The 20,870-nt window shown below is 37.0% G+C and overlaps 1 protein-coding gene across 6 annotated transcripts in view; it reads right to left on the minus strand.

Moving 5' to 3' along the window:
• Positions 1-20,870, minus strand: part of Mga (MAX dimerization protein MGA) — a 77,913-nt gene that overhangs the window by 17,056 nt on the left and 39,987 nt on the right. For 4 of the 6 annotated variants that reach the window (XM_051183653.1, XM_051183655.1, XM_051183654.1 and 1 more), the window contains exons 6-15: positions 18,382-18,513; positions 18,046-18,150; positions 15,935-16,593; positions 14,304-14,646; positions 10,297-10,523; positions 9,195-9,377; positions 8,598-8,667; positions 6,497-7,014; positions 3,323-3,617; positions 1,348-1,950 (exon numbers count right to left, since the gene is read on the minus strand). In XM_051183653.1, the coding sequence (XP_051039610.1) occupies positions 1,348-1,950; positions 3,323-3,617; positions 6,497-7,014; positions 8,598-8,667; positions 9,195-9,377; positions 10,297-10,523; positions 14,304-14,646; positions 15,935-16,593; positions 18,046-18,150; positions 18,382-18,513 (3,135 nt within the window). The remainder of the gene's footprint in view (positions 1-1,347; positions 1,951-3,322; positions 3,618-6,496; positions 7,015-8,597; positions 8,668-9,194; positions 9,378-10,296; positions 10,524-14,303; positions 14,647-15,934; positions 16,594-18,045; positions 18,151-18,381; positions 18,514-20,870) is intronic. The other 2 variants (XM_051183658.1, XM_051183656.1) reach the window with 1 other exon arrangement.

A 20,870-nucleotide genomic window follows, 5' to 3' on the forward strand; every position in this document is an offset into this window, starting at 1 on the left:
AGAGAAACCTTGTCTCAAAAAACCAAACACAAAACAACAACAACAACAACAACAACAACAAAATATTAAAAAAAATGCACCTTAAGGAAGAAAGGTAGGCAAAGCCTCTGGAAGCACTGCATGTGTGTGGTCCATAGACATACATGCAGGCAAAACACTACACATAAAAAATAAAAATTTATAAAAAAAAATTATCGCCTCCCACTTCTGCTCTCTGTTCCTCTGAAGGGCAGTGACTTTTCCTGTTCCTCTCTTTCTCTTCTCTCCCCTTTCCAATAAAACTCCTCACTTTAAAAAAAAAAAAAAAAAAAATATATATATATATATATATATATATATATCAATAAGTATACTATTTTAGAAAATGTCACTGTTGTACATTTTCTTAGGAATGCAGTAACATTTTCAGAGGGCAGGAGGGCAGGAAGAGTAATGCCTTTTACATGAAATTCCCTCCTTAAAGATATGCAGAGACAGCTCTTATCATATAGCATCTTATATTTTCTCCTGTGTCGTTTTAATGGCTGTTCTAATGGTTCAGAATTCTGGTTCTATTTACTTCATTTAATATCCTTCAGCAATCATTTCCACTCTAATGTTTTTGAGTTTTTAGTACTTCTGGAGTAAATTCTAGTTCGTTAACCTATCAATCAAATTAAGACAGTTGATTCTTATAATCAGGAATCTGACTACAAAACTATACAGATTTTAAGGTGATGGTGCTGAATGCCTTTACCTTTAATCTCAGCACTCGGGAGGCAGAGAGAGGAGGATCTCTGTGAGTTTGAGGCCAGCTTGGTCTACAGAGGACAGGCTCCAAAGCAATACAGAGACATCCTGCCTCGAAAAGAAAGAGGGAGGGAAGAAGGGAGGGAGGGAGGGAGGGAGGGGGGGAGAGAAGAAGGGAGAAAGGAATGAAGGGTAATATATCATACTTGGCTGAAACATATATCAAGTTACTCTAAAATGTATTCAGGCATATCTAAACTATGGCCTGCTTGCATTTTAAGATAGACAGGAATTCAGCCCAACACATTTATAGATGACAATGCCAAAACTGGAAACTCCTAATTTTATTACAACTGGAAAATTCTATTAAGTAGCTTTATAATAAAGCATATGAAGCCAGGTAGTGGTGGCAAATACCTTTAATCCAAGCACTCTGGAGACAGAGGCAGGCTGGTCTCTGATTTCAAGGCCAGTCTGGACTATAGAGCAAATTCCAGGGCAAACAGAGCTACACAGAAAAACACTGTCTAGAAAAACCAACAGACAAACAGAAATAAACAAATGAATGAATAAATAAATAAAGCAAGCAAGCAAGCAATGAAAACAACTAGTCCTTACCTGGTCTCTGGCTCACTGGTGGGGTTCCATTAATTCCTGAGAGTATAATAGGTACAGAACTCAGTGATGAAGTTGGTGTGGTCACCATGGAGGAAGATGCAGCTGTGGTAACCATAACTATGGAGGTGGAGGCAGTGGAAGCAACAGGAAGAGTTATGGTTGGAGATGCTACCAATGATTTAGGAAATGTAACTGAAGCCACAGGGCTAGTAGATGTCCCAGGAGTTTTGATAAGGTTCACAGTAGCTGTAGATGTTACAGGGGTAGTGTTATTGGTTTCAGAGATCTCAACCACCCCAGCATCAGAGGCACCAGAAGAATAAGTAGCTTCTTTAGCTCCCACATCAGAAATAGCAGCCATAGATGTCACAGGAGTAACATTTTCTAACAACACTTGAGGGGAAGTAGTGACAGTGCTGCACACCTGAGCTGCCTCAGAAGAAACCACAGGTGTGACAACCATTACTTGAGAAGGCCTGATACTGAACTTCTGTGGCCCTGCCAGGGGTTGGGGTGTGCGAACTCCAGGTATCTTTTGCTGCAGTGCTCCAACTTTGCTCATCACAAACTGTGTGAACACACCGCCAGGAGAGGGCCGAGCCGCTGCAAATAAAAAATTGGAGGTCAAAAAATGTTCAGTTCTCTTACTGTGCCCTCCTAGTAAGTGACTGTCCTTAATCAATATTAGTTGTATCCACTAGGTCAATTTCTTATCGGTACAATCCACCTACATGAGCTAATTTCTACCCATAAAAATCAAACACTTTCCTCAACCCAAAGCAATGCTTTATAATTCTAATATTAAAAAAAAAAAAAAAGATGAAAACCAAGTGTTCTGACTACACTATATATCTAAATTCTTAGGATGTTAAAAAATAAAATAAAATATAAATAAAGAGCTAGCCTGGAGCAGTGGTACATGCACTTATTGAATCCTAGCACTAGGAAAGCAGAGGCATAGGAATCTGTGTAAGTTTGAGGAGAGCCTGATCTACAACAATGAGTTTCAAGACATCCAGGGCTACACAGAGACCCAGTCTCAAAACACACAAACACAAAATACACACGTCACAAGTCATTAACCTTATCACCTAAAACAGATTAAAAAGGGAAGGACAAAATTCCCAATACATACAAAATTTAAACATGCTTCTACCATTTCCTATTGCTTTAGCAGCTCCATCTCTATGGCTGCCCTTTTATAAACTAGTTAAGTACTCTATATTTCTAAAACATAAACACATTTTTTTCAAAAGAAGACAGCAGTACTATCTTTTGTTGTTGTTTTAAATCCTAATTAAAGCTGCATTACAGAGAGTCAAAAATGGGTTCTTTTTAAAGCATTAACTCCCCATCCTCTATCTTCACTCTGTCCTTCAGCCAGATATTTCAATTTCCTGTTAGAGGAATAAAAATAAAGACTTTACTTAACATTCCTAAAGATAATTAAAAACAACAAAGAAAGGGGATATCCACAAACATACTGCAGAACTTTCAACTAAACAAATGTTTCAAGAAGGCAATTTAGTACAGACCATAACCTAAAATGTTAGGCAAAAGAAGTTTTCATGAACAAGGCAGGAATATACACTGCAGTATTTTGAAAATTATGATTTACAAGAGCCTTCTATTGGCAGCCTATACTAACTCATCCCACTAGCTCTTGCTAGCTTTTTAGATTTGTAAATACAATATGGTAGGTATTTAAAAAAAAAAAAAAAAACTCAAACCTCATAGGAAAAAATAAAGAAAATATTGTAAAGCAAAGCCTTATGTCTTTTCTACATTAATTTAAAAGTCTCAAAGTTTTTAACTGTAAAACTAGAGTTCAATCCTTCAAATATCAGAATTATTTTTAAAATATTTAAGCAAGGACATTAATAGCAACACTAAATTTTGTATTTTCCTGCTTTTATAATCTTTATATTGTAATCACTGGACAACACTAAATTACAGGCCTTCCCAAACCACTCACCAATTGGCCTTTTTGCTGAAACAAATGCCTTCTGATTCTTCCCAGAGCGATTTGTTGTTGAGCCAGAGGATGCCATTTTGGAATTGGATGTTGAAGGCAACAGGGTGCGTGGTTTCCTGGATGCAGCCACCTTGGCATTGGATGCTACCTTGGAGATGACAGTACTGAGGGTTGAGAGGTCCAGGACTGAGGGTCGCAACCTGCCTGTGATATAAGCAGCTAGCCTATTGGCTGGATGCAATGCCCCCATCTGTCCCAATAGCAACTTAGCCTGCGGGTAACTCTTACCATTAACCTGAAACAAGTGGCAAAGAGAAATTCTGTAAAGATAAAATTCTCTTGCTAACTCCTCTCCCTTGACAGGGGTTTCATTTTTATAAGGTATTTTAAAATCTACGCTTCAGATTCAAAAGGGGAAAAGAAGCGAAGCTTTTCTATTCAGGATAATCTGAATAATTAGATAGTTATCATCTAAAATCTGAACTAAGCTCACCTTCATTTGTAGTTTAACAGATAATCTTAGAAACTAAATTAATTTCTGCATTATAGTTAAGTGAAAGACATAACTGTGTCCAATGATTCACCTGTTTTATTTTAATAAGCGATTGTGGTTATTAATGAATCATAAGCAAAAAAGCACAACTGTGACCCACAGAATCTCTCTAAGCCCTCACACAAGGGTCTTTTCAAGTATCCCTCATATCTTAAAACAAATATAATCTACTTTTGAAGTTATAAGACATTCACTGCTATAATAACCTAAGCTACTAAGTTACTCCAGTTTTTGTTGTTTTTTCTGTGACTTCATTTATTTTCATTTTATTTGTATGAGTATTCGCCTGTGTACCAAGTACATGCCTAGAGCCCACAGAGGCCAGAAAAAGATATAGGATCTCCTGGGACTGGAGTTACAGATCACTGTGAGCCACTATTTAAGTGTTGGGAATTAAACCAGGGTCCACTGGAAGAGCACCCAGTGCTTGCAAATGTGAAGCTTTATCTCCTCTAACCCCAGAGTTTGGTTTTCAAAAGGGGCAACTCTAGAGATACTGGCTTCGGATTATAAACAGAACATGCTCAAAATAAAATGCTGGCATAACCATAATTCTAGATGTAGTGACCAAATGGTCAGAATAAAGTGAACTAACATAAAGTACATATTTTTTTTTTGTGATGCCCGAGTTGATAACTGCCCATTTTAGGCAGCAATGTACAAGAGATGTCCAACATGCATACATGCATGTGTGAGTGCTTTAAAGACAATACAAAAGCCTCTCAAGTTTCTTATTCATATTTTCTAGTTCATACTAGATGACATCTAGAACATAACCTTTTCTGTCTCCTCATCATTTAAAAGTAGAAGAAAGAAAATGGAGTAAGTCATCTACTCTTCAAATTGATGGGGAAACAGTAATGAAATTATCTATAGCAACCCACTACATAAAACAAAATTATTCTTTGCTAATTATGAATATTCTCAGCAAAATCAGCAATCTCAGCCCTCAATTTTGTTATCAAAAAAGGGGATTATATTTTTAAAGATTTATTTATTTACCTATTCATTTACTTACTTATTAATTGTGCTTTGTCTGCATGTATGCCTTCATGCCAGAAGGTATCAGATCCCACTATAAGTGGTTGAGAGCCATCATGTGGTTACTGGGAATTGAACTCAGGAACTCTGGAAGAGCAGCCAGTGCTCTTAACCACTGAGCCATCTCTCCAGCCAGAAATAGGGAATTTTTTTCCATCCAAAAGTAACCATACAAGTTTTTAGATATACAAATCTAGACCATTTATTATTGCCAGCTATTGAAGATATTTATTCTCTTCCCCAATGTCTACATAGGTTGAACATTCCTTACCCTAAATTCCTGGATAAGAAAGAAGCATTTCAGATTTTCAGGTATACATAATAAGTTATCTTGGGAATGGTATCCAAGTCAAAGCACAACATTTATTTAGGTCACATACAGCTCACATATACCTAAGGACAATTTTACATTAATAGTAGTGTGCTTACATTCTAACTATAACCCATCAGATCAGTTGTGTAATTTTCTATTTGCTGATATCAAAAAGTTTTAAAGTTTGGATAATTTCAAATTTCAAATATGGAGATTAAGAATGTTCAACTTATAATACAAACTAATTATCCAAGTTACAGAATGACTTTCTTTTCTTTGGTTTTGAGAGACAGTGTATCTCTGTGTAGGCCCAATTGTCCTGGAACTCAAGCTGTAGACCAGCTGGCCTTGAACTCAGATCTGCCTGCCTCTGACCTCCCAAGGGCCACCATACTTGGTCTATAGCTCACATTTAATTCAGAACTTGTCTCTCCAAAGAATTTTCTGCAAGCCAACTTACTTCTCAATTTACTAACAGCAAAGAGGTATTCTATTCTACAATGGTTCTACCCAAAAACAACTACACTTCACAAAAAACAAACAAAACTTGTCCAAATAACATCTTACTAAATTAAATTTTTCCTAAGCTACCAATGTAACTTGATGGTAGAGTACCTGCCTAGGTTCAATTCATACTATTGTAAAATAAACAAAAGCAAACAACTCCCCTCCCTGTTACAACACATTTATACTACCTATCTTTAGTTGTTGTTGGTTGTTTGTGTAGCCCTGGCTGACCTAGAACACACTCTGTAGACCAGGCTAGCCTGGAACTCACAGTCCACCCACCTCAGCCTCCAGAGTGCTGAAATTAAAGTTATGTGCAACTTTACTTTTCAGCTTATACTACCTACCTTAAAATCAACTTATCTCTACTGTCATTAGTAGTCTATATATTTCTGTTCCAAAAATTTTATATAAATAAAATATTCTAAGACCCAAACTAAATGCCTATTTTTGTTTAGTTATCAAAGGATCACTAGAGCCCAAGTAGCAAAGCTTATTAAAACAAACTTTCTGGAAAGAAAAAAAAGATAACCATAAGCTAATGTGAGGCTCCATATTTCTGTTTATATAATAGCAGTTCACCTTATTTATCTAACCTATACTTATCACAATAAGGAATAATGATTTTATTATCCAGTTCCCACCAAATTTGAAGAAATATGATCTAGGGTTAACAAAGGGCTTTGAGCATTTAAGAAAAAAAAAAAAATGTTACTGAAGTATAAAAAGGAACTATACCCAGACTAAAGATAATTCTCACCTGGATAAGCCCAGATGTAGTTGAACTGGGTTTACGTTTATAGGCCACAAGCTTCCCTGCAGGAGAAAGCCCTGCATAAAAAGGCAGACCTTTGCCTCCATGTAATCTCTCCCTCACTGAATCCAGGGCATCTGTCTGCACAGGAGAGATATCATCCATTTTCCCAGGGGACAATGGACCATCAGGAGTCTCTGATCCAGATTTCTCAGCCATATCATCTTGGCCTTGACTTGATGGCATAGATATTTTCACTCGAGAAGAATAAACAGGAGGATTCTTCTCGCCCCGACACTTTCGCTGAGAAGCCAACTCAATGATGAAGCTGCCCACCTTAAGTGACTGTGGCATGTTGCTATTGATGTGCTGAGATAAGATGCTCAAAATCTTGTTACGATCTTCTTCCCAGTTGCAGTCTGAGATTATCTCTATCAGTTTGGTAGGACCACCAGGTGACCTCTGATGTACATAAGAGGTAGAAGAGGATTCTCCATCATTGCAGGGGGATTTCCAGCTCTTTTCTGTTATGCAATGATTTATATAAGTATTACATAAATTACTACATAATTATTAATGATATTATTGTAATTATATAATTAATAAACTCATGGCAGGGTTTCTGTTAACAGCCCTGGCTGTCCTGGAATTCACTCTGTAGAAGACAAGGTTAACCTCAAAGTCAAAGAGATCTGCCTGCCTCTGTCTCCTAAGTGCTGGGTTTTAAAGGCATGCTATGGAACCTTGAAGGAAATTCAAATTTCTCACTATCTCAGTTCATAACAGTTTCAGTGGTAAACTAGTGTGCAAACTCAATATTCTAGAGTTAAAAGGGGGAAAAATATCTCACAAAACTGGACAGCTGTCTCTACCTTCTCATAGACTAAATTCACTCACAAAAAGGAAATCGCCTTAGCACTACTATAAAAGGTCACAAACATAAAAGTTCTACCTTGTATAGTATGACCTACAACTAAGGTACAGTTTACTTGATATAGGTTATTGTTTTGACAACCAAACAGGCCAAACACAGATACTTGGTAAGCCTGCTTTGAAACATGTGAAGGCAAAAATCAACACTCAATAATAAAAGGTAGTGTTTTTGTTTATAAAAAACAAAGAAGCTGGTGAGATGGCACTTGTGGCTAAGCATGCTGACCTAAGTTCAATCCCTGGAATTATATAATGGAAGGAGAGAACCTACTCCTCTGATGTGTGTGTCACGGCAAGCATGTACCTCCCCAAACCCCTCACACACATAAAATAAACAAATATAAGGAAAAAATGTCTTTTAAGGCACATTGTACCACTAATTTCTATTACAAACTCTGCAATGTCTCTAGACACGGTCACTGTCTTTCACTATATACAGATGACTCAGCTTTCCAATGCATCCCTAATCACAGTGACATGTTGACTAGATATAGAGTTCATAAGGCACCAGATCTCTATAGTGGAGCTTTTCTATCAATATGCTAGAGTTATGTAAAGGATACAGGCTCCAGCTCCATCATCCACAGGATACACATGGTCTCAAGTAGGTTTTCTCTACCCAAGCAGTCTCCCCTACTTTCTTAAATGTAGAATGAAAATGTTTTATTTAATGCATACTATGTCATTATAAGAAGAGTACTCCTGCTTAGGTGTTGTGGAAACAAAAACAAACAACTGAACTCCTTATTTGTTTAGGTTACTATCTCTTCAAAGAAATTCTGGCAGTAGAGATTTCTAGACCATCAAAGACAGTTGTTTGTTCTTCCATTCTCTCTTTATATACATTCCCAGTGACAGTGCATATGGAAGACCTAAGACAAATTTTAACAGCTAATGATGCCAGGATCCTTGAGGCTTGAAATGAGGATACATTTTTCACTGACATGATTCTTAAAATTCTGCTGAAATTAAATACCTTATCAATACAAGCAGAACTTTTAGGGATATTAAGCCAAATAATGGGCAAAGGCTTTGCTTGTTATCTCTATTTTTATTTTAGCAAAGGTTAGAAAAAGCATATTCTGAATTGTTGGTTTGAGAATTACTGTTACTAAATAATTCAGAATTACATAATAATTATTATTAATTGTTAACATCTAGTTTTTATTCCTACCTTGTGATTTATCAGAATCATCCTCCAAGTCACAAATGAGTTGCTTTAAGGTCTGTTCAGAATCAGGTTCCTAAAGAAAGAAACAATACAGAAATACTTTTTAATTAAAAATGTATTTATTATCAACATAAAGAAACTAAATTAATAGAATAATTTACAACTTCACATCTGCCCAGTTATATTACTATCATATTGTATAATCCTGGGGGAGGGGGAGATAAATGAAATGTACCCTTACTCTCAAAGTTCTTAATACTGACTGAGTCATTTAGGAAGTAATTTACATTATACATTATCATATATTCTACAGTTAGAACATAGGATATTTAACAGAACATGCTTCATTATTTAGAAAACTCATCAATGTCAAAAGTAAATCACATTAACAGGTAAGTATTTTGATTTAAAACCAAAAATATTTATTTTAATTGCTACAGGATTTTAGTAAAACAGATAGGTTAAACAGATAAGAGGAGATATAAGCTTATTTACACATCATAGGACACACAAGAAATATCATAATGATCACAATAAAAATTATAATAGCAGCAAATGGGAACTGGGAATTAAAAGGTTATTGTGAAACCAGCAATTCACCTTTGTACTATGGTTCTCAGGACTAGAATAACACGAGCTCTGCTGCTGAAATAATATAGATGGGGACATGGGTGGAGATGGTTGTCTCTGCTCCTCTTTCTTTCGTTCATATACTCGAACTCGGGCACAAGTCATCATACTTTCAAAGTACAAATAGACTGGATCTTTGTCCTCTTCTCGTATCTGTAGTTTCAAATAACAAAACACACCATTATAATGACAAAGAAAAACACTTATCCTAGAATCCAAAAGAAGAGTTTAATCTTTGTTTCCATTATGGTAGTTGTTTTTTTTTTTTCTTTCTTCCTTTCTTTCTTTCTTTCTTTCTTTCTTTCTTTCTTTCTTTCTTTTTTTTTTCCCCTCTCTTAATAATTTTTGGTTGTGAGCCTAGCCTTTAATGGCTGAGCCATCTCTCCAGCCCTCTTTCTTTCTCAATACAGGGTCTCTCTGTGCAACCCCTGCTATCCTGGACTCCCTCTATAGGCCAGGCTAGACCTCTCAAACTCAAGTGATCCACCTGCCTCTGCCTCCCAACTGCCTGTAACTCTAGCTGCACAAGATCCTACACCCACATCTGCGCTCTGAGGGCACCCATACATATATGATATATACACATATATATAAGGAATACACACATAAATATGCACATACACAAAAATAAAATTATGAAAAAGCTAATTTTTCTATGAACCTAAAGAAAAACTCGGCTATCTTTAATTATGACTAGTCATTTCCACTTTTATCACATTTTAAAAGTGAGAAGAATAAGGCCAGGCAGTGGTGGCACACACTTTTAATCCCAGCACACAGGAGGCAAAGGCACAAAGATCTTTGTGAGTTTGAGGCCAGCCTGGTCTACAAAGTGCCAGGACAGGCTCCTAAGCTACACAGAGAAATCCTGTCTCAAACAACCAAAAAAGCAAAACAAAAACAAAAGAAAAAGTGAGAACAAATAAACTGATTAAACCATAGAGGAAGAACCCTACAGACACATTACCCAAATTCTTCACAGGATATTTAAAAAAAACTGCTTGAAATCTATCACCTTTACAAATGGCTTATGGAACTTACAATAAGAAACAAACCACAACTCCAGGCTTACCACAGGATTGGGTTTGGGAGTATATGCTCGTGCTGGTTTAATTCCAGTGGGTAGTTTGCTCTTCGTGGTAGTAGACGATACATCCGGCTGAGGTGACACCAATGGTTTCACAGGCTCAATGACAGAAGGTGTTGGGATATAAACAGGCTCTGGATCTACTTCACCTTCTACTTTCACCCACAGTGGGTAATGCCGCACAGGCTGTTCAGGTTCTGCTTCACATACGGCTTAACAAAAGAGGAGGACATGATTTTTAGTTGCTTCCCTCCCAAAAGACAGTGATTTGTAACTATCAAACAGATGCTCCCTGGAAGACCTCTAGCAGTCTTCATATGCATTCATTCATCTCCAATCAAGAGAATACAGCATAGGCATCTTTTGTTAAATTTATCATGTTTCATCTTTTTAACTGCTATTTTAAAATTGAAGGTGGGGATATACCTATGTAAAACAGAGCATGTGTAAAAGTCAGAGGAAAACTTTTGGAAGTAGGTTCTCTCTTTCTATCATATGGATTCCAGGGATCAAACTAAAGCAGTCTATCAAGCTGGCAGCAAGTGTCTTTACTGGCTAAGCCATCCCACCAACCCTCAGATGTTATTTTAAATGGTAATTTTTATTTCAACTTCCAACTGTCTGTTGCTTATACATTACATGCTAATGATACATGCAGTACTCTCACTAAATTAATTCATACTTCTAGCAGTTTAGGATTTTTCTTTCTTTCTATGGAAAATGCTCATTTTTACTTCTTTCCTTCCAATCTGGATATTTTTCCAATCTATTTCCAATCTATTTATTTTTCATGCTGTAATGTACCAGCTAGGAATTTCAGTGTGTAATTTTCTGGGATTGTTTTGTTTTTGGGATGTAGTCTGGCTGTTAGCCAGTTTGGTCTAACTACCAGACTTGATCAAAACTCCCACCTCAGGCCCCCAAATGCTAAGACTACAGGACATGGCAATTTGGGAGGCCGAGGCAGGCAGATCTCTGAGTTCGAGACCAGCCTGGTCTACAAGAGCTAGTTCCAGGAGAGGCTCCAAAGCTACACAGAGAAACCCTGTCTTAAAAAACAAAAACAAAATAATAATAATAATGCCATATGAAACTAGTGATTATTATTACAGGTAATTTTACTATCAGTATAATTATTTAACGAGATGAAATCAGCCTACTGAGTGCTGGGATTACTAATTACTGGCATACAACCACTCCCAGCAGTTCCTCTATGAGTTTCATGTCTTCCAAAGAGTTTGCTGTCATCTGAATTGTTCATAACATTAATCTGTTGCCATCCTTTTGATGTCTATAGTTTAGTCACTTCTGTTCCTAATTTTTCTCATCAGAATGTTTATAAAGACCAACTATTTTAATCTTCACTACAAATTCTTAGTTACTATCTTCTGTCTCCAACAAAATTAAGAGTGCTTGAGTAACAAGAATGCCAGGTTTAGGGGCTGGGGAGATGGCTTCATAGTTAAGAGCACTATCCAGAGGACTCGGGTTCAATTCCCAGCACCCACATGGCAGTTCACAACTGTCTATAACTTCAGTTGCAGAGGATTTGATACCCTCACACAGACAAAACACCAATGTACATAATAATAAGTAAATCATTTACAAAAAAAAAAAAAAGAATGCCAGGTTTTATCCTATTATGCTTGATACTGATCACAGCAAATAGCCACATGACCTTTACATAGCTAGCCATACTTTTTGACAAAGTCAAAAGGTGACAGAGTCCAAGACAAAAGGGAATATAAGCAGATAAAATTAATAATTCAAGAAACTACCAAGTAGTGGTAGCGCATGTTTCTAATCCCAGCACTAGGAAGGCAGAGGCAGGCAGGCAGGCAGATCTCTGAGTTCAAGCCCAGTCTGATCTACAGAGTGAGTTCCAGAACAGGTTCCAAAGCAATACAGAGAAACCCTGCCTCGAAAAACCAAAACAAACAAACAAAAAAACCCAAAACATAAAGGTCTAGATTTCATGCAATAAGAACATAAAGTTTTAATTTATATTCTAGCTACCTAATATGAACATGTAAAAATTAAAATTCTACAATGAAATATGGAATGGAAAATGATGTCTTTCATCAGAGATTTACCATCCCTAACAGTAACTAATTTTTTGTTTATTGGGACAGAGTTAGTATGTGTAGTCCTGGAACTCACTGTATAGCCTTGAACTCAGCTCCAATAACTAATTTTAACCATTTGTGATTTTAGTGATGACTGTCATGGTTTAGTGGAAGCTAAGAAGTCATTGGAATGGAGAAATGGGCACCTTAACCTTCTTCTACTTCTGCCTCGTAAGCTCTAATATTTTTACACAACCATTGGGTTTATGTTAATGGTTCCTGTTTCAAGACTTCACTGATTTGTATATAAATCATTCTATTCTAAAAACCACAACACTCATCAACTCATTTTCAAAATTATTCTCACATGATTAATCCTTACAATATGTATGCAAATCACCTTTTAGAGAAGATTTTTAAATTGTGTATTACCAAATTTATTACAATTTTTCTGATGGAGGAGCCGTTTTACTTTTACTACTTGCTCAAATTATTACCGAAACATTTACTAGTTCAGTTACTGTATTTCCTTGTACCAAAATTTTTGCCTTCCCTGTCTTCTTGGTTTTCACTGTCAGTGGCATGCATCATCTAATCATGAATATCATACCACCCAGGTTCTCAAACATGATTGCCCCCCCCCTTTTTTTTTCCCCAGACAGGGTGTCTCTATGTAGCTTTGGAGGCTGTCATGGAACTAGCTCTAGCTCTTATAGGTCAGGCTGGTCTCAAACTCAGAGATCTGCTGCCTCTGCCTCCCAAGGACTGAGATTAAAGGTATGCTCTACCACGGCTCAGCTCATGACTGGCCTTTAAAAAAAATAAATCTAATGCATTTTAAGACACTTCTTATCTGTAGCTTGTAATTTTCCACTTTTAAATACATTGTTTGCTAGTCTAGCAATGTAGCTAATATCCAAAGAAGTTTTTCTACTCTCTTGAGTCAAGTCTATTTGTATTAGTGACTCTTTATGCTCTTGCTCTTTGGTTGGGGAGGCAATTGAGATACAGAATCTCTGCAGGCTAGCCTAGCCTTGAATTCAGCTATCCTTTCTCAGGCTCCTAAATGCTGAGGTTACAAGTGTGAACCAGCATGTTTGGAGAGACTTCTAGTAAGTACAGAACAGAGGGCTAGGGAGATGACAAAGTGCTGTTTGTGTCCTTAGAACCTGCATAAAAGCCAGGCAGGCAAGGCAGTCCCCTGTAATCCCAATACTTGAGAGGCTGAAACTGGGATCCCTGGAAGTAGATGCTTCACTAAACTAGCTTGTTTCAACAAGATATCCTGCTTCCATAAATAAACCAAACCTGAGTCTAATTCCCAGCACCCTCATGATGACTCAACAATTTGTAACTCCAGCTCAAGAGACTGAACCTTCTGACCTTTGAGGACTACTTCATCCAGGTGGTACATACATTCAGGCACACACACACATATGTGTTAAATAAAGGAAAAAAAAATTTAGAGGGTATTGTGGGTTTGGTTCAATTGTAGAGTGCTTACCAAGCAAGTATAAGTATTGGGGTCAATATACCCACACACACACACACACACACACAAACTAAATAAATGTAATCAAAACATTATTTTAATCAAGTGGAAAGCAACTGAGGAAAACACGTGACTTCAACCTCTGGGTCCTCTACATACACACACAAGAAGCATACTTTTACAAATAATAAGACAGTTTTAAATTTAAATAATAAAGACACCACTGTAGGGTGGTGGTAGCACAAACCTTTAATCACATCGTTTGGGAGGCAGAGGCAGTCAGATCTCTATGAGTTGAGGCCAAACCTCATCTACAGAGCAAGCCCCAGGATAGCCAAAGACACATAGTGAAACCCCGTCTCAAAAACAAAACACACACACACACACACACACACACACACACACACACACACACACACACACACCCAACTCACTGTATTCCGGTTTCTTTCTCTTCTTTTTCTCCTTCAATTGTTCCTCATCTTCTCTGACTGCCCCTCCTTCCCTTGCTGCCTCTCCCAGTGTATCATAAAATAATGGATCTCGATGAGTAGCCTTCTTATGGAAATGCTTTGTTTTGGATCCGCCTTTAACCAACACAACTTTCCTTTTCAAACAAGTGCAGCCAAACATACAGTCTGGTCGTCGGCAGTGAGCAGGTTGGCGCTTCTCCAAAGCTAGACTGGAACATACACAACCCAGGCGACAGAAGTCATTGTTGCATGGAGGAGCTCGTTTTCTTATGATTGTATGGAGAGGCTTAGTTTTGAGAGATGCCTAAAGTTAAGTAAGAAAGTTAAAATTTTACTAAATCATCATACCACCACCAACTTAAGAGTCACATAATGTTCTTATGCAGAACTAGCAAATCTAATGTGCATAGGTCAAACTTTATGTTTCATAAAGTTTTCCTGGAGCACAAGCAGGATCCTATTACCTAGACTGCAATAGCCGAGTGAATAACAGTCCAATAGCATATATGGTCTACAAAATCTAATATTTACTCTTTTATTTTAAATGTCCTAAATAAACAATAAAGGAAGAAAATAATAAATATGCTGCACAAATTTTTATGAATGCCTAGTAAATAAATGACACAGATTAGAGAGTTGACTCAGTGGATAAAATGCTCCTATTCAAAGCAGCCACCTATAATCACAGTACTTGGAGGACAGAGATAGGGATCTCTGGGGCCAGCTAGCTGTTTCAACAAGATATCCTGGCTCCATAAAAAGGAAGAGGATCTAAACAAGAAACTGATAGCAACTCTGACCTACAAACACATATTTATGCACACATGTGTAATACACCTGCACGCATGTATGTATAACCATATGTATGATCACATATAGAAATACACATGTATACATGCACAAATTACAGAAAGCATTTACTGACAACATCTCATGATCTAGCTCTCGAATTCAATATTTTGTTTTATTTTTATGTCATGTATATACATGATATGTGAGGATGCACATGCCACAGTACATATGTGGAGGTCAGAAAACAAGGTTGTACAGTTGGTTCTCTTTATCCACCTACATATTGTTTCTGGAGATTGAACTCAGGCTACCAGGCTCATGCAGAAAGCATTTTTTAACTACTAAGCCAGCTTGCTGACCCTAGACTTTTATTTTTTTTTGTATTTACTTGTGGTATGTATACAGTGTATGCATGTGCAACTGTGTGAGTGCCACCCATGCATACACATGTGGAGGCCACAAATCATTATCAGGCACCTTTATGACTTTTCACCTTATTTGTTTGAAACAGGGTCTCACTATGTAGCTTTGGCTGGCCTACAGCTCACTATGTAAGCCAGACTAGCCTCAAATTTACAGAGATTTGCCTGCTTCTGTCTCCTGAGTACTGGGATTAAAACCATATATGCCAAGCCAGGTATTGTGTCCCACAACCTTTAATCATAGCACTCAGGAGGAAGAGACAGGCAGATATCACCTAAGCAATTAAAATGCTAAAACCTAGCTTATCCATTTGCCAAAAGCAACAATGTCTAATTTCTAGCTAAGCACCAAATGTTTAGAGAAAATAGAATACTTACTTGAGCAGTAAGCAGAGTTGTCAACGAGACATCTGCTCGCTCTTCAGTAATATAGGTCCTTGGTCTTCCTTCCCAGAGTGCACAGTCTTCCAGGTCCATCAGCTTTACTTGAGATTTTGACAAACCTGGAGGGCGTGTTCCTTGCTGCTGCAGCTGCTGTTGCTGTGCCTGCCGTAAACTAATCTGCTTTGGAAATGCACTTTCATCTACAGTTGGCACAACGATGTTACTCGCCTGGGTATCTGAGGTTGTACTTAAGGAATTCTTGGTAATTTTATCTCCTGGGATCACATGAGAGTTTTTCTGCTTTGGTGAAACAGAGTATGGTACAATAGACTTATAAGATGATTTAGTTCGACCACTGAGTGTTGTCTGTTTGTTTTGAGATTTTGTTTTTCGAGAGGCAGTGGTTACAGAATGAGACTTCACAGAATTAGAGGTAGAAGGGGAAACAGTAGATTGCTTCTTTAGTACACTATCAAGAGTTCGAACATAGCTAGTACTCTTGGTAGGTAGCTGGTATACTACTGGAGACGTGGGAGCATTGGAAGAGAAACCCATGCTTGTTTCCATTAGCTTGCCTTCATTTTCCAAGTATTCATCTAGCTTATCACTACAGAAAGCAGAACGGTTTTTCAGTGAAGCCTCTGCATTTCCACCTAGAAATAAGGAGACACAAAACATTTAAACCTAGGAGAGTTGCAGATCTCTAGGAAGAACATTCTACAAGGTGAGAAGTACTAAGCTATATCCTATTGAAACTTCTCTAAACTGTTCCTATTCAGAAAGAATAGAAAACTAAGACAAATAAGACAGTGTCTCAGATACAAGTTAAAAATCTTTTCACCTAACTACAGAAACTAGTGATGAATAAAAACTAACAGCAAGAAAACAAGGTAGTGATGGTGCACACCTTTAATCCCAACACTCGGGAAACAGAGGCAGACTGATCTCTGTGAGTTCGAGGTCAGCCTGGTCTATAGAGAGTTCCAGGACAGCCAGGGCTACACAGAGAAACCATGTCTCTAAAAAACAAATATATAAATAAAAGTAAAGAGATGGAAGAAAACAAAAGAAATTAAATCAAAGAAAACAGAATGCCAAGGGATTGTTTAAGAGACCTGAATCCCTGAAGTCTAAAACAAAAGGCAAGAGTGAAAGCGGAGCATAAAAAGGTTTTCATTTGCTTGGTTTTGTTTTTGAAGCAAGTTCTCATTATGTAGCCCTAGATGTCTTGGATCTGGCACTACACTCTTACAACCCTCCTTGGTGTGCCTCCCAAGTGACTCAACTACAATGGTAGAGCTCCAGACGCTGCAACATCCTATTTTTAGGAAAGCAAAATAGTAGTAAAGTTTTAACATATTGCAATTGTTATAAGACTATACAAACTCAAAGGTGAAGAAGACTTATTTTGGACAAATGGCAAACTAAGCTGGTTAGGGTACAAACAGTAAACAAATGCAAAGAGAAATAGGTTCATATTGCCAATCAAAACCTTTGGGTTACAAGTTTATTCTAGAGCATGAAACTATCCGAATTCCTAGATAATTCTGAAGTACACAGTTCTGAAATGATGCTTTTGTAATTAACCATAACAAAAAGAAATTCAGTTTGGAAGCCGCAAGGATTATTTATTAGGTTTGAAATGGATAGGAAGTGGAACCCCAGAAAGTACCTAAGGAGAAAACAAACACCAGTAAAACGATGTTTTCACTTCAGTTTAAAGGAAAGATGAGGAGGATAAGGACAAGTGGTTAAATGACACTGATTTGATTTAAAACAGGGTCTCACTATGTAACCCTGGCTGGCCTAGAACTCACTATGTAGTCAAACTGAACTCAATCTCACAGAAATCCACCTGTCTCTAGTGCTGGGATTAAAGGCAAGTGCCATTACCCTAGTCCAAGATTACACTTTTCAGACGATATGTAGTGTTTAAAACAAAAACTAATGACCACCCAGGCTTGGTGGCAAATGCCTATAATTCCAACACTTGGGAGAGTAAGCAGGAGTATTGGCAGCACAAGCTAGCATTCCACACTCAGTGAGACTGTATCTCAAAAACAGAGAAAAAACTGGACTTGAGTTGGGTAGCAAAAGCTAATTACCTTCATTCCTAGATGCAGAAGCACTATGAAATTTTCCTCTCCATCCTTTGATCTTGGTGAAGTCATTGGTCTTTCCTGTCCTAGAAACAAAAGGAAACCCAGCATCTATAAAAGAAAAAGCAAAAGAAAATGACCAGAGTTCTAGTTAGCAAAATATGTCAAATTACTGTTTCTCTACTATGACACATCCTATGTATTAATTATATGCCAAGAAATGATTTACTCTAAAATATCCTAAATTGGAGAATAAAGGTAATGTTTTAAAATTTATACTACAAATAAGCTAAACCTAAAGAAGAAAAATAGCTTTCTGTTATATAAATGCTACACACTCACCAGGAGAGGCAGGGTTGGTTCCTGTAAGGTTCCAAAAGGGAAAGCTGGTAGCTGGAGCCAAAGGCAATTGTACTCCCAAGTATTTAAGATCAATGCTCATTGTTGGATCCACTGAATTCAGTTTTAAGCCCACTACAAGAAAAAAAAAGACCATAGCTCATATTATCTCCCTTCTTCCCTTGGGAATTTTTTTTTTCCTCAGAGTTACTAAAGGAAATGATAAAAAGCAAAATGATTACATAAACAGTAATAGCTCCACTTAAAATCCTTACTTACAGTATTATATATTATCTACCCTTGAATATGGGCAAGATCTATGATTTGTTTACAACCAATAGAACACGGCATGGAAACAATATAGAAGTGTTGCTAAAGCTGCAACAAAGTAAATTATGTCAATCAATAAGCTAAGGGGGAAGCTTACTAGTGGTGGCACATGACTTTAATCCCAGCACTTGGGAGATGGAGGCAGGCAGATATCTTTTGAGTTCAAGGCCAGTCTGGTCTATAAAGTAAGTTCTAGGACAGCTAGGACTACCTATCTGTCCTAGGAGAGATAGGAGAGAAACCCTATCTCCAAAAATATGAGAGAGGAGAGAGAAGGGGGGGGGGGGCTACAGGGGAAATGGGAGCAGAATCCGCTTTAGCAAATAATAAGAGAAAAATATGCCTTGCCAATTGCTTCATCAACATCTTGATTACAGCCTTTTGAGAACCTAAGCAAGGGACACAAATTAAACTATACCCACACTGCAAATACACAGAAAATATAAAATGAAAATGTATTTTGTTCTAGGTTGCCAAAGCAACATCAATAAATAAAGCAAAATCCAAATATTTATTTTTTCAGCCCCTGAGGTTCAGAGGCCTTCTAGAGTCTCTAATAAAACCTTGCCAGATGGAGTTTCTGGCCTGATTATAGGCACTAATTCTCCAATTATTATCAATGAGCATAAAATGAGACTTACTTATATAATAAATCAAGAGACAATATTTTGGGGAAATATTTCACCAAAGGTTATAAAGAGTAACACTGTAACAGATAGTTACTACTAAAAATAAACAAAAAAATATATTAAGTAGGCATGAAAGCACTGGGAAGCCAAGAGGATGAGACAGAAGATTTACAACCCTGTAATAAATTATTATATAATATGAAACAGGCTCAGATTTTCTATCAAAAACTCACACAGGAGTTAGGAAGTTGATATGTGGACGTCAGAACAACTTGCAGAAGTCATATCTCTTTCCACTACAGAGGTTCCAAAGATTGAAATCTAATCATTAGATTTAACAACAAGTACCTTAAACCTACTAAACCATCTAATTTTTTTAATTAACTTCCCAATGCTCCTCCAAATGTTATGTACTTGTAGACACACAATGAGAAAAAAACACTCTTTTGTATTTACGTGTTGTGTGCACATGTTCCAACACTTGTATCTGTGTATGTACCAGGGGCAGATACTCGGTATCTTCCTCAATCACTCTTCACTTTATTTTTTCTGACAAGGTCAAACACTGTATTTGGCTTAACTGACCAGACAATAAGAATCAGGGATCCTTTTTGGTTTTCCAAGAACAAGATTGCAGGCATATACTGTCATACCTGGCTTACTTATGTGTGTACTAGGGATCAAAGTAAGGTCTTCATATTTCACAGCAAGCACACTTAATTTACTGAGCCATCTCTTCAGCCCCGTGTGTGTGTATGTGTGTGTGTGTGTGTGTCCTTAAATGTATTACTTAAGAAACAAAAATAGGATCCTTAACCCCCAAAGGGGGGGGAACCCATAAATGTAATCACAGTTTAAAAAGATGCAAAATGTTCCCACATTTTGAAGAGAAAACACTATTTTCTTACTGTGATAAATTATATATATATAGAATACATATATGTACACACACACAATTATTATTAGAATAAGGACCTAAGATAAAAAGGGTAGATTATTGAATCTATCCTGAAAAGTATAAAGAAAGGATATAGATAAAAGGGGAAACAGTAGATAATTGAAATCTATTCTTAAAAAGCAACTACTAGTTTTAAATATTTTATACTGGATTGAACTTCTGTATATTACATACAAATGTTGTATGTATATTGATACAAATTTTGCCAAAACATACTGTTTCCAGTCCTTGAAAGTTATTATTATCAACCATATAGGACAATAATGAAATATGGTTTCATAATTAGTCTATTACAATAAAACTTGTAGTCACATTAGGTATGTTTACAAGATCAAACATTTTAGAAAGACAATTTGTCTTCAGACACTTCAGAGATCTATAGAATATGGCATTTAACATATTTTAATAACATAGGTTTATTTATTTTTTGACAATGAGGCATGTCTGTTCCTAGCAGCACCAATCTATGTCGGATGATGGGCATCGAAAAAACTCCACATGGAGTTTACTCTTTGTGGCAAAGAGAGTGTCCTTGCCTCAACTGCTGACAGTGTGCTATCCAAATTGAACAAAAG

The sequence above is a fragment of the Phodopus roborovskii genome, unplaced genomic scaffold, assembly GCF_943737965.1.
Source record: "Phodopus roborovskii unplaced genomic scaffold, PHOROB, whole genome shotgun sequence".
NCBI classification, from domain to species: Eukaryota; Metazoa; Chordata; class Mammalia; order Rodentia; family Cricetidae; genus Phodopus; species Phodopus roborovskii.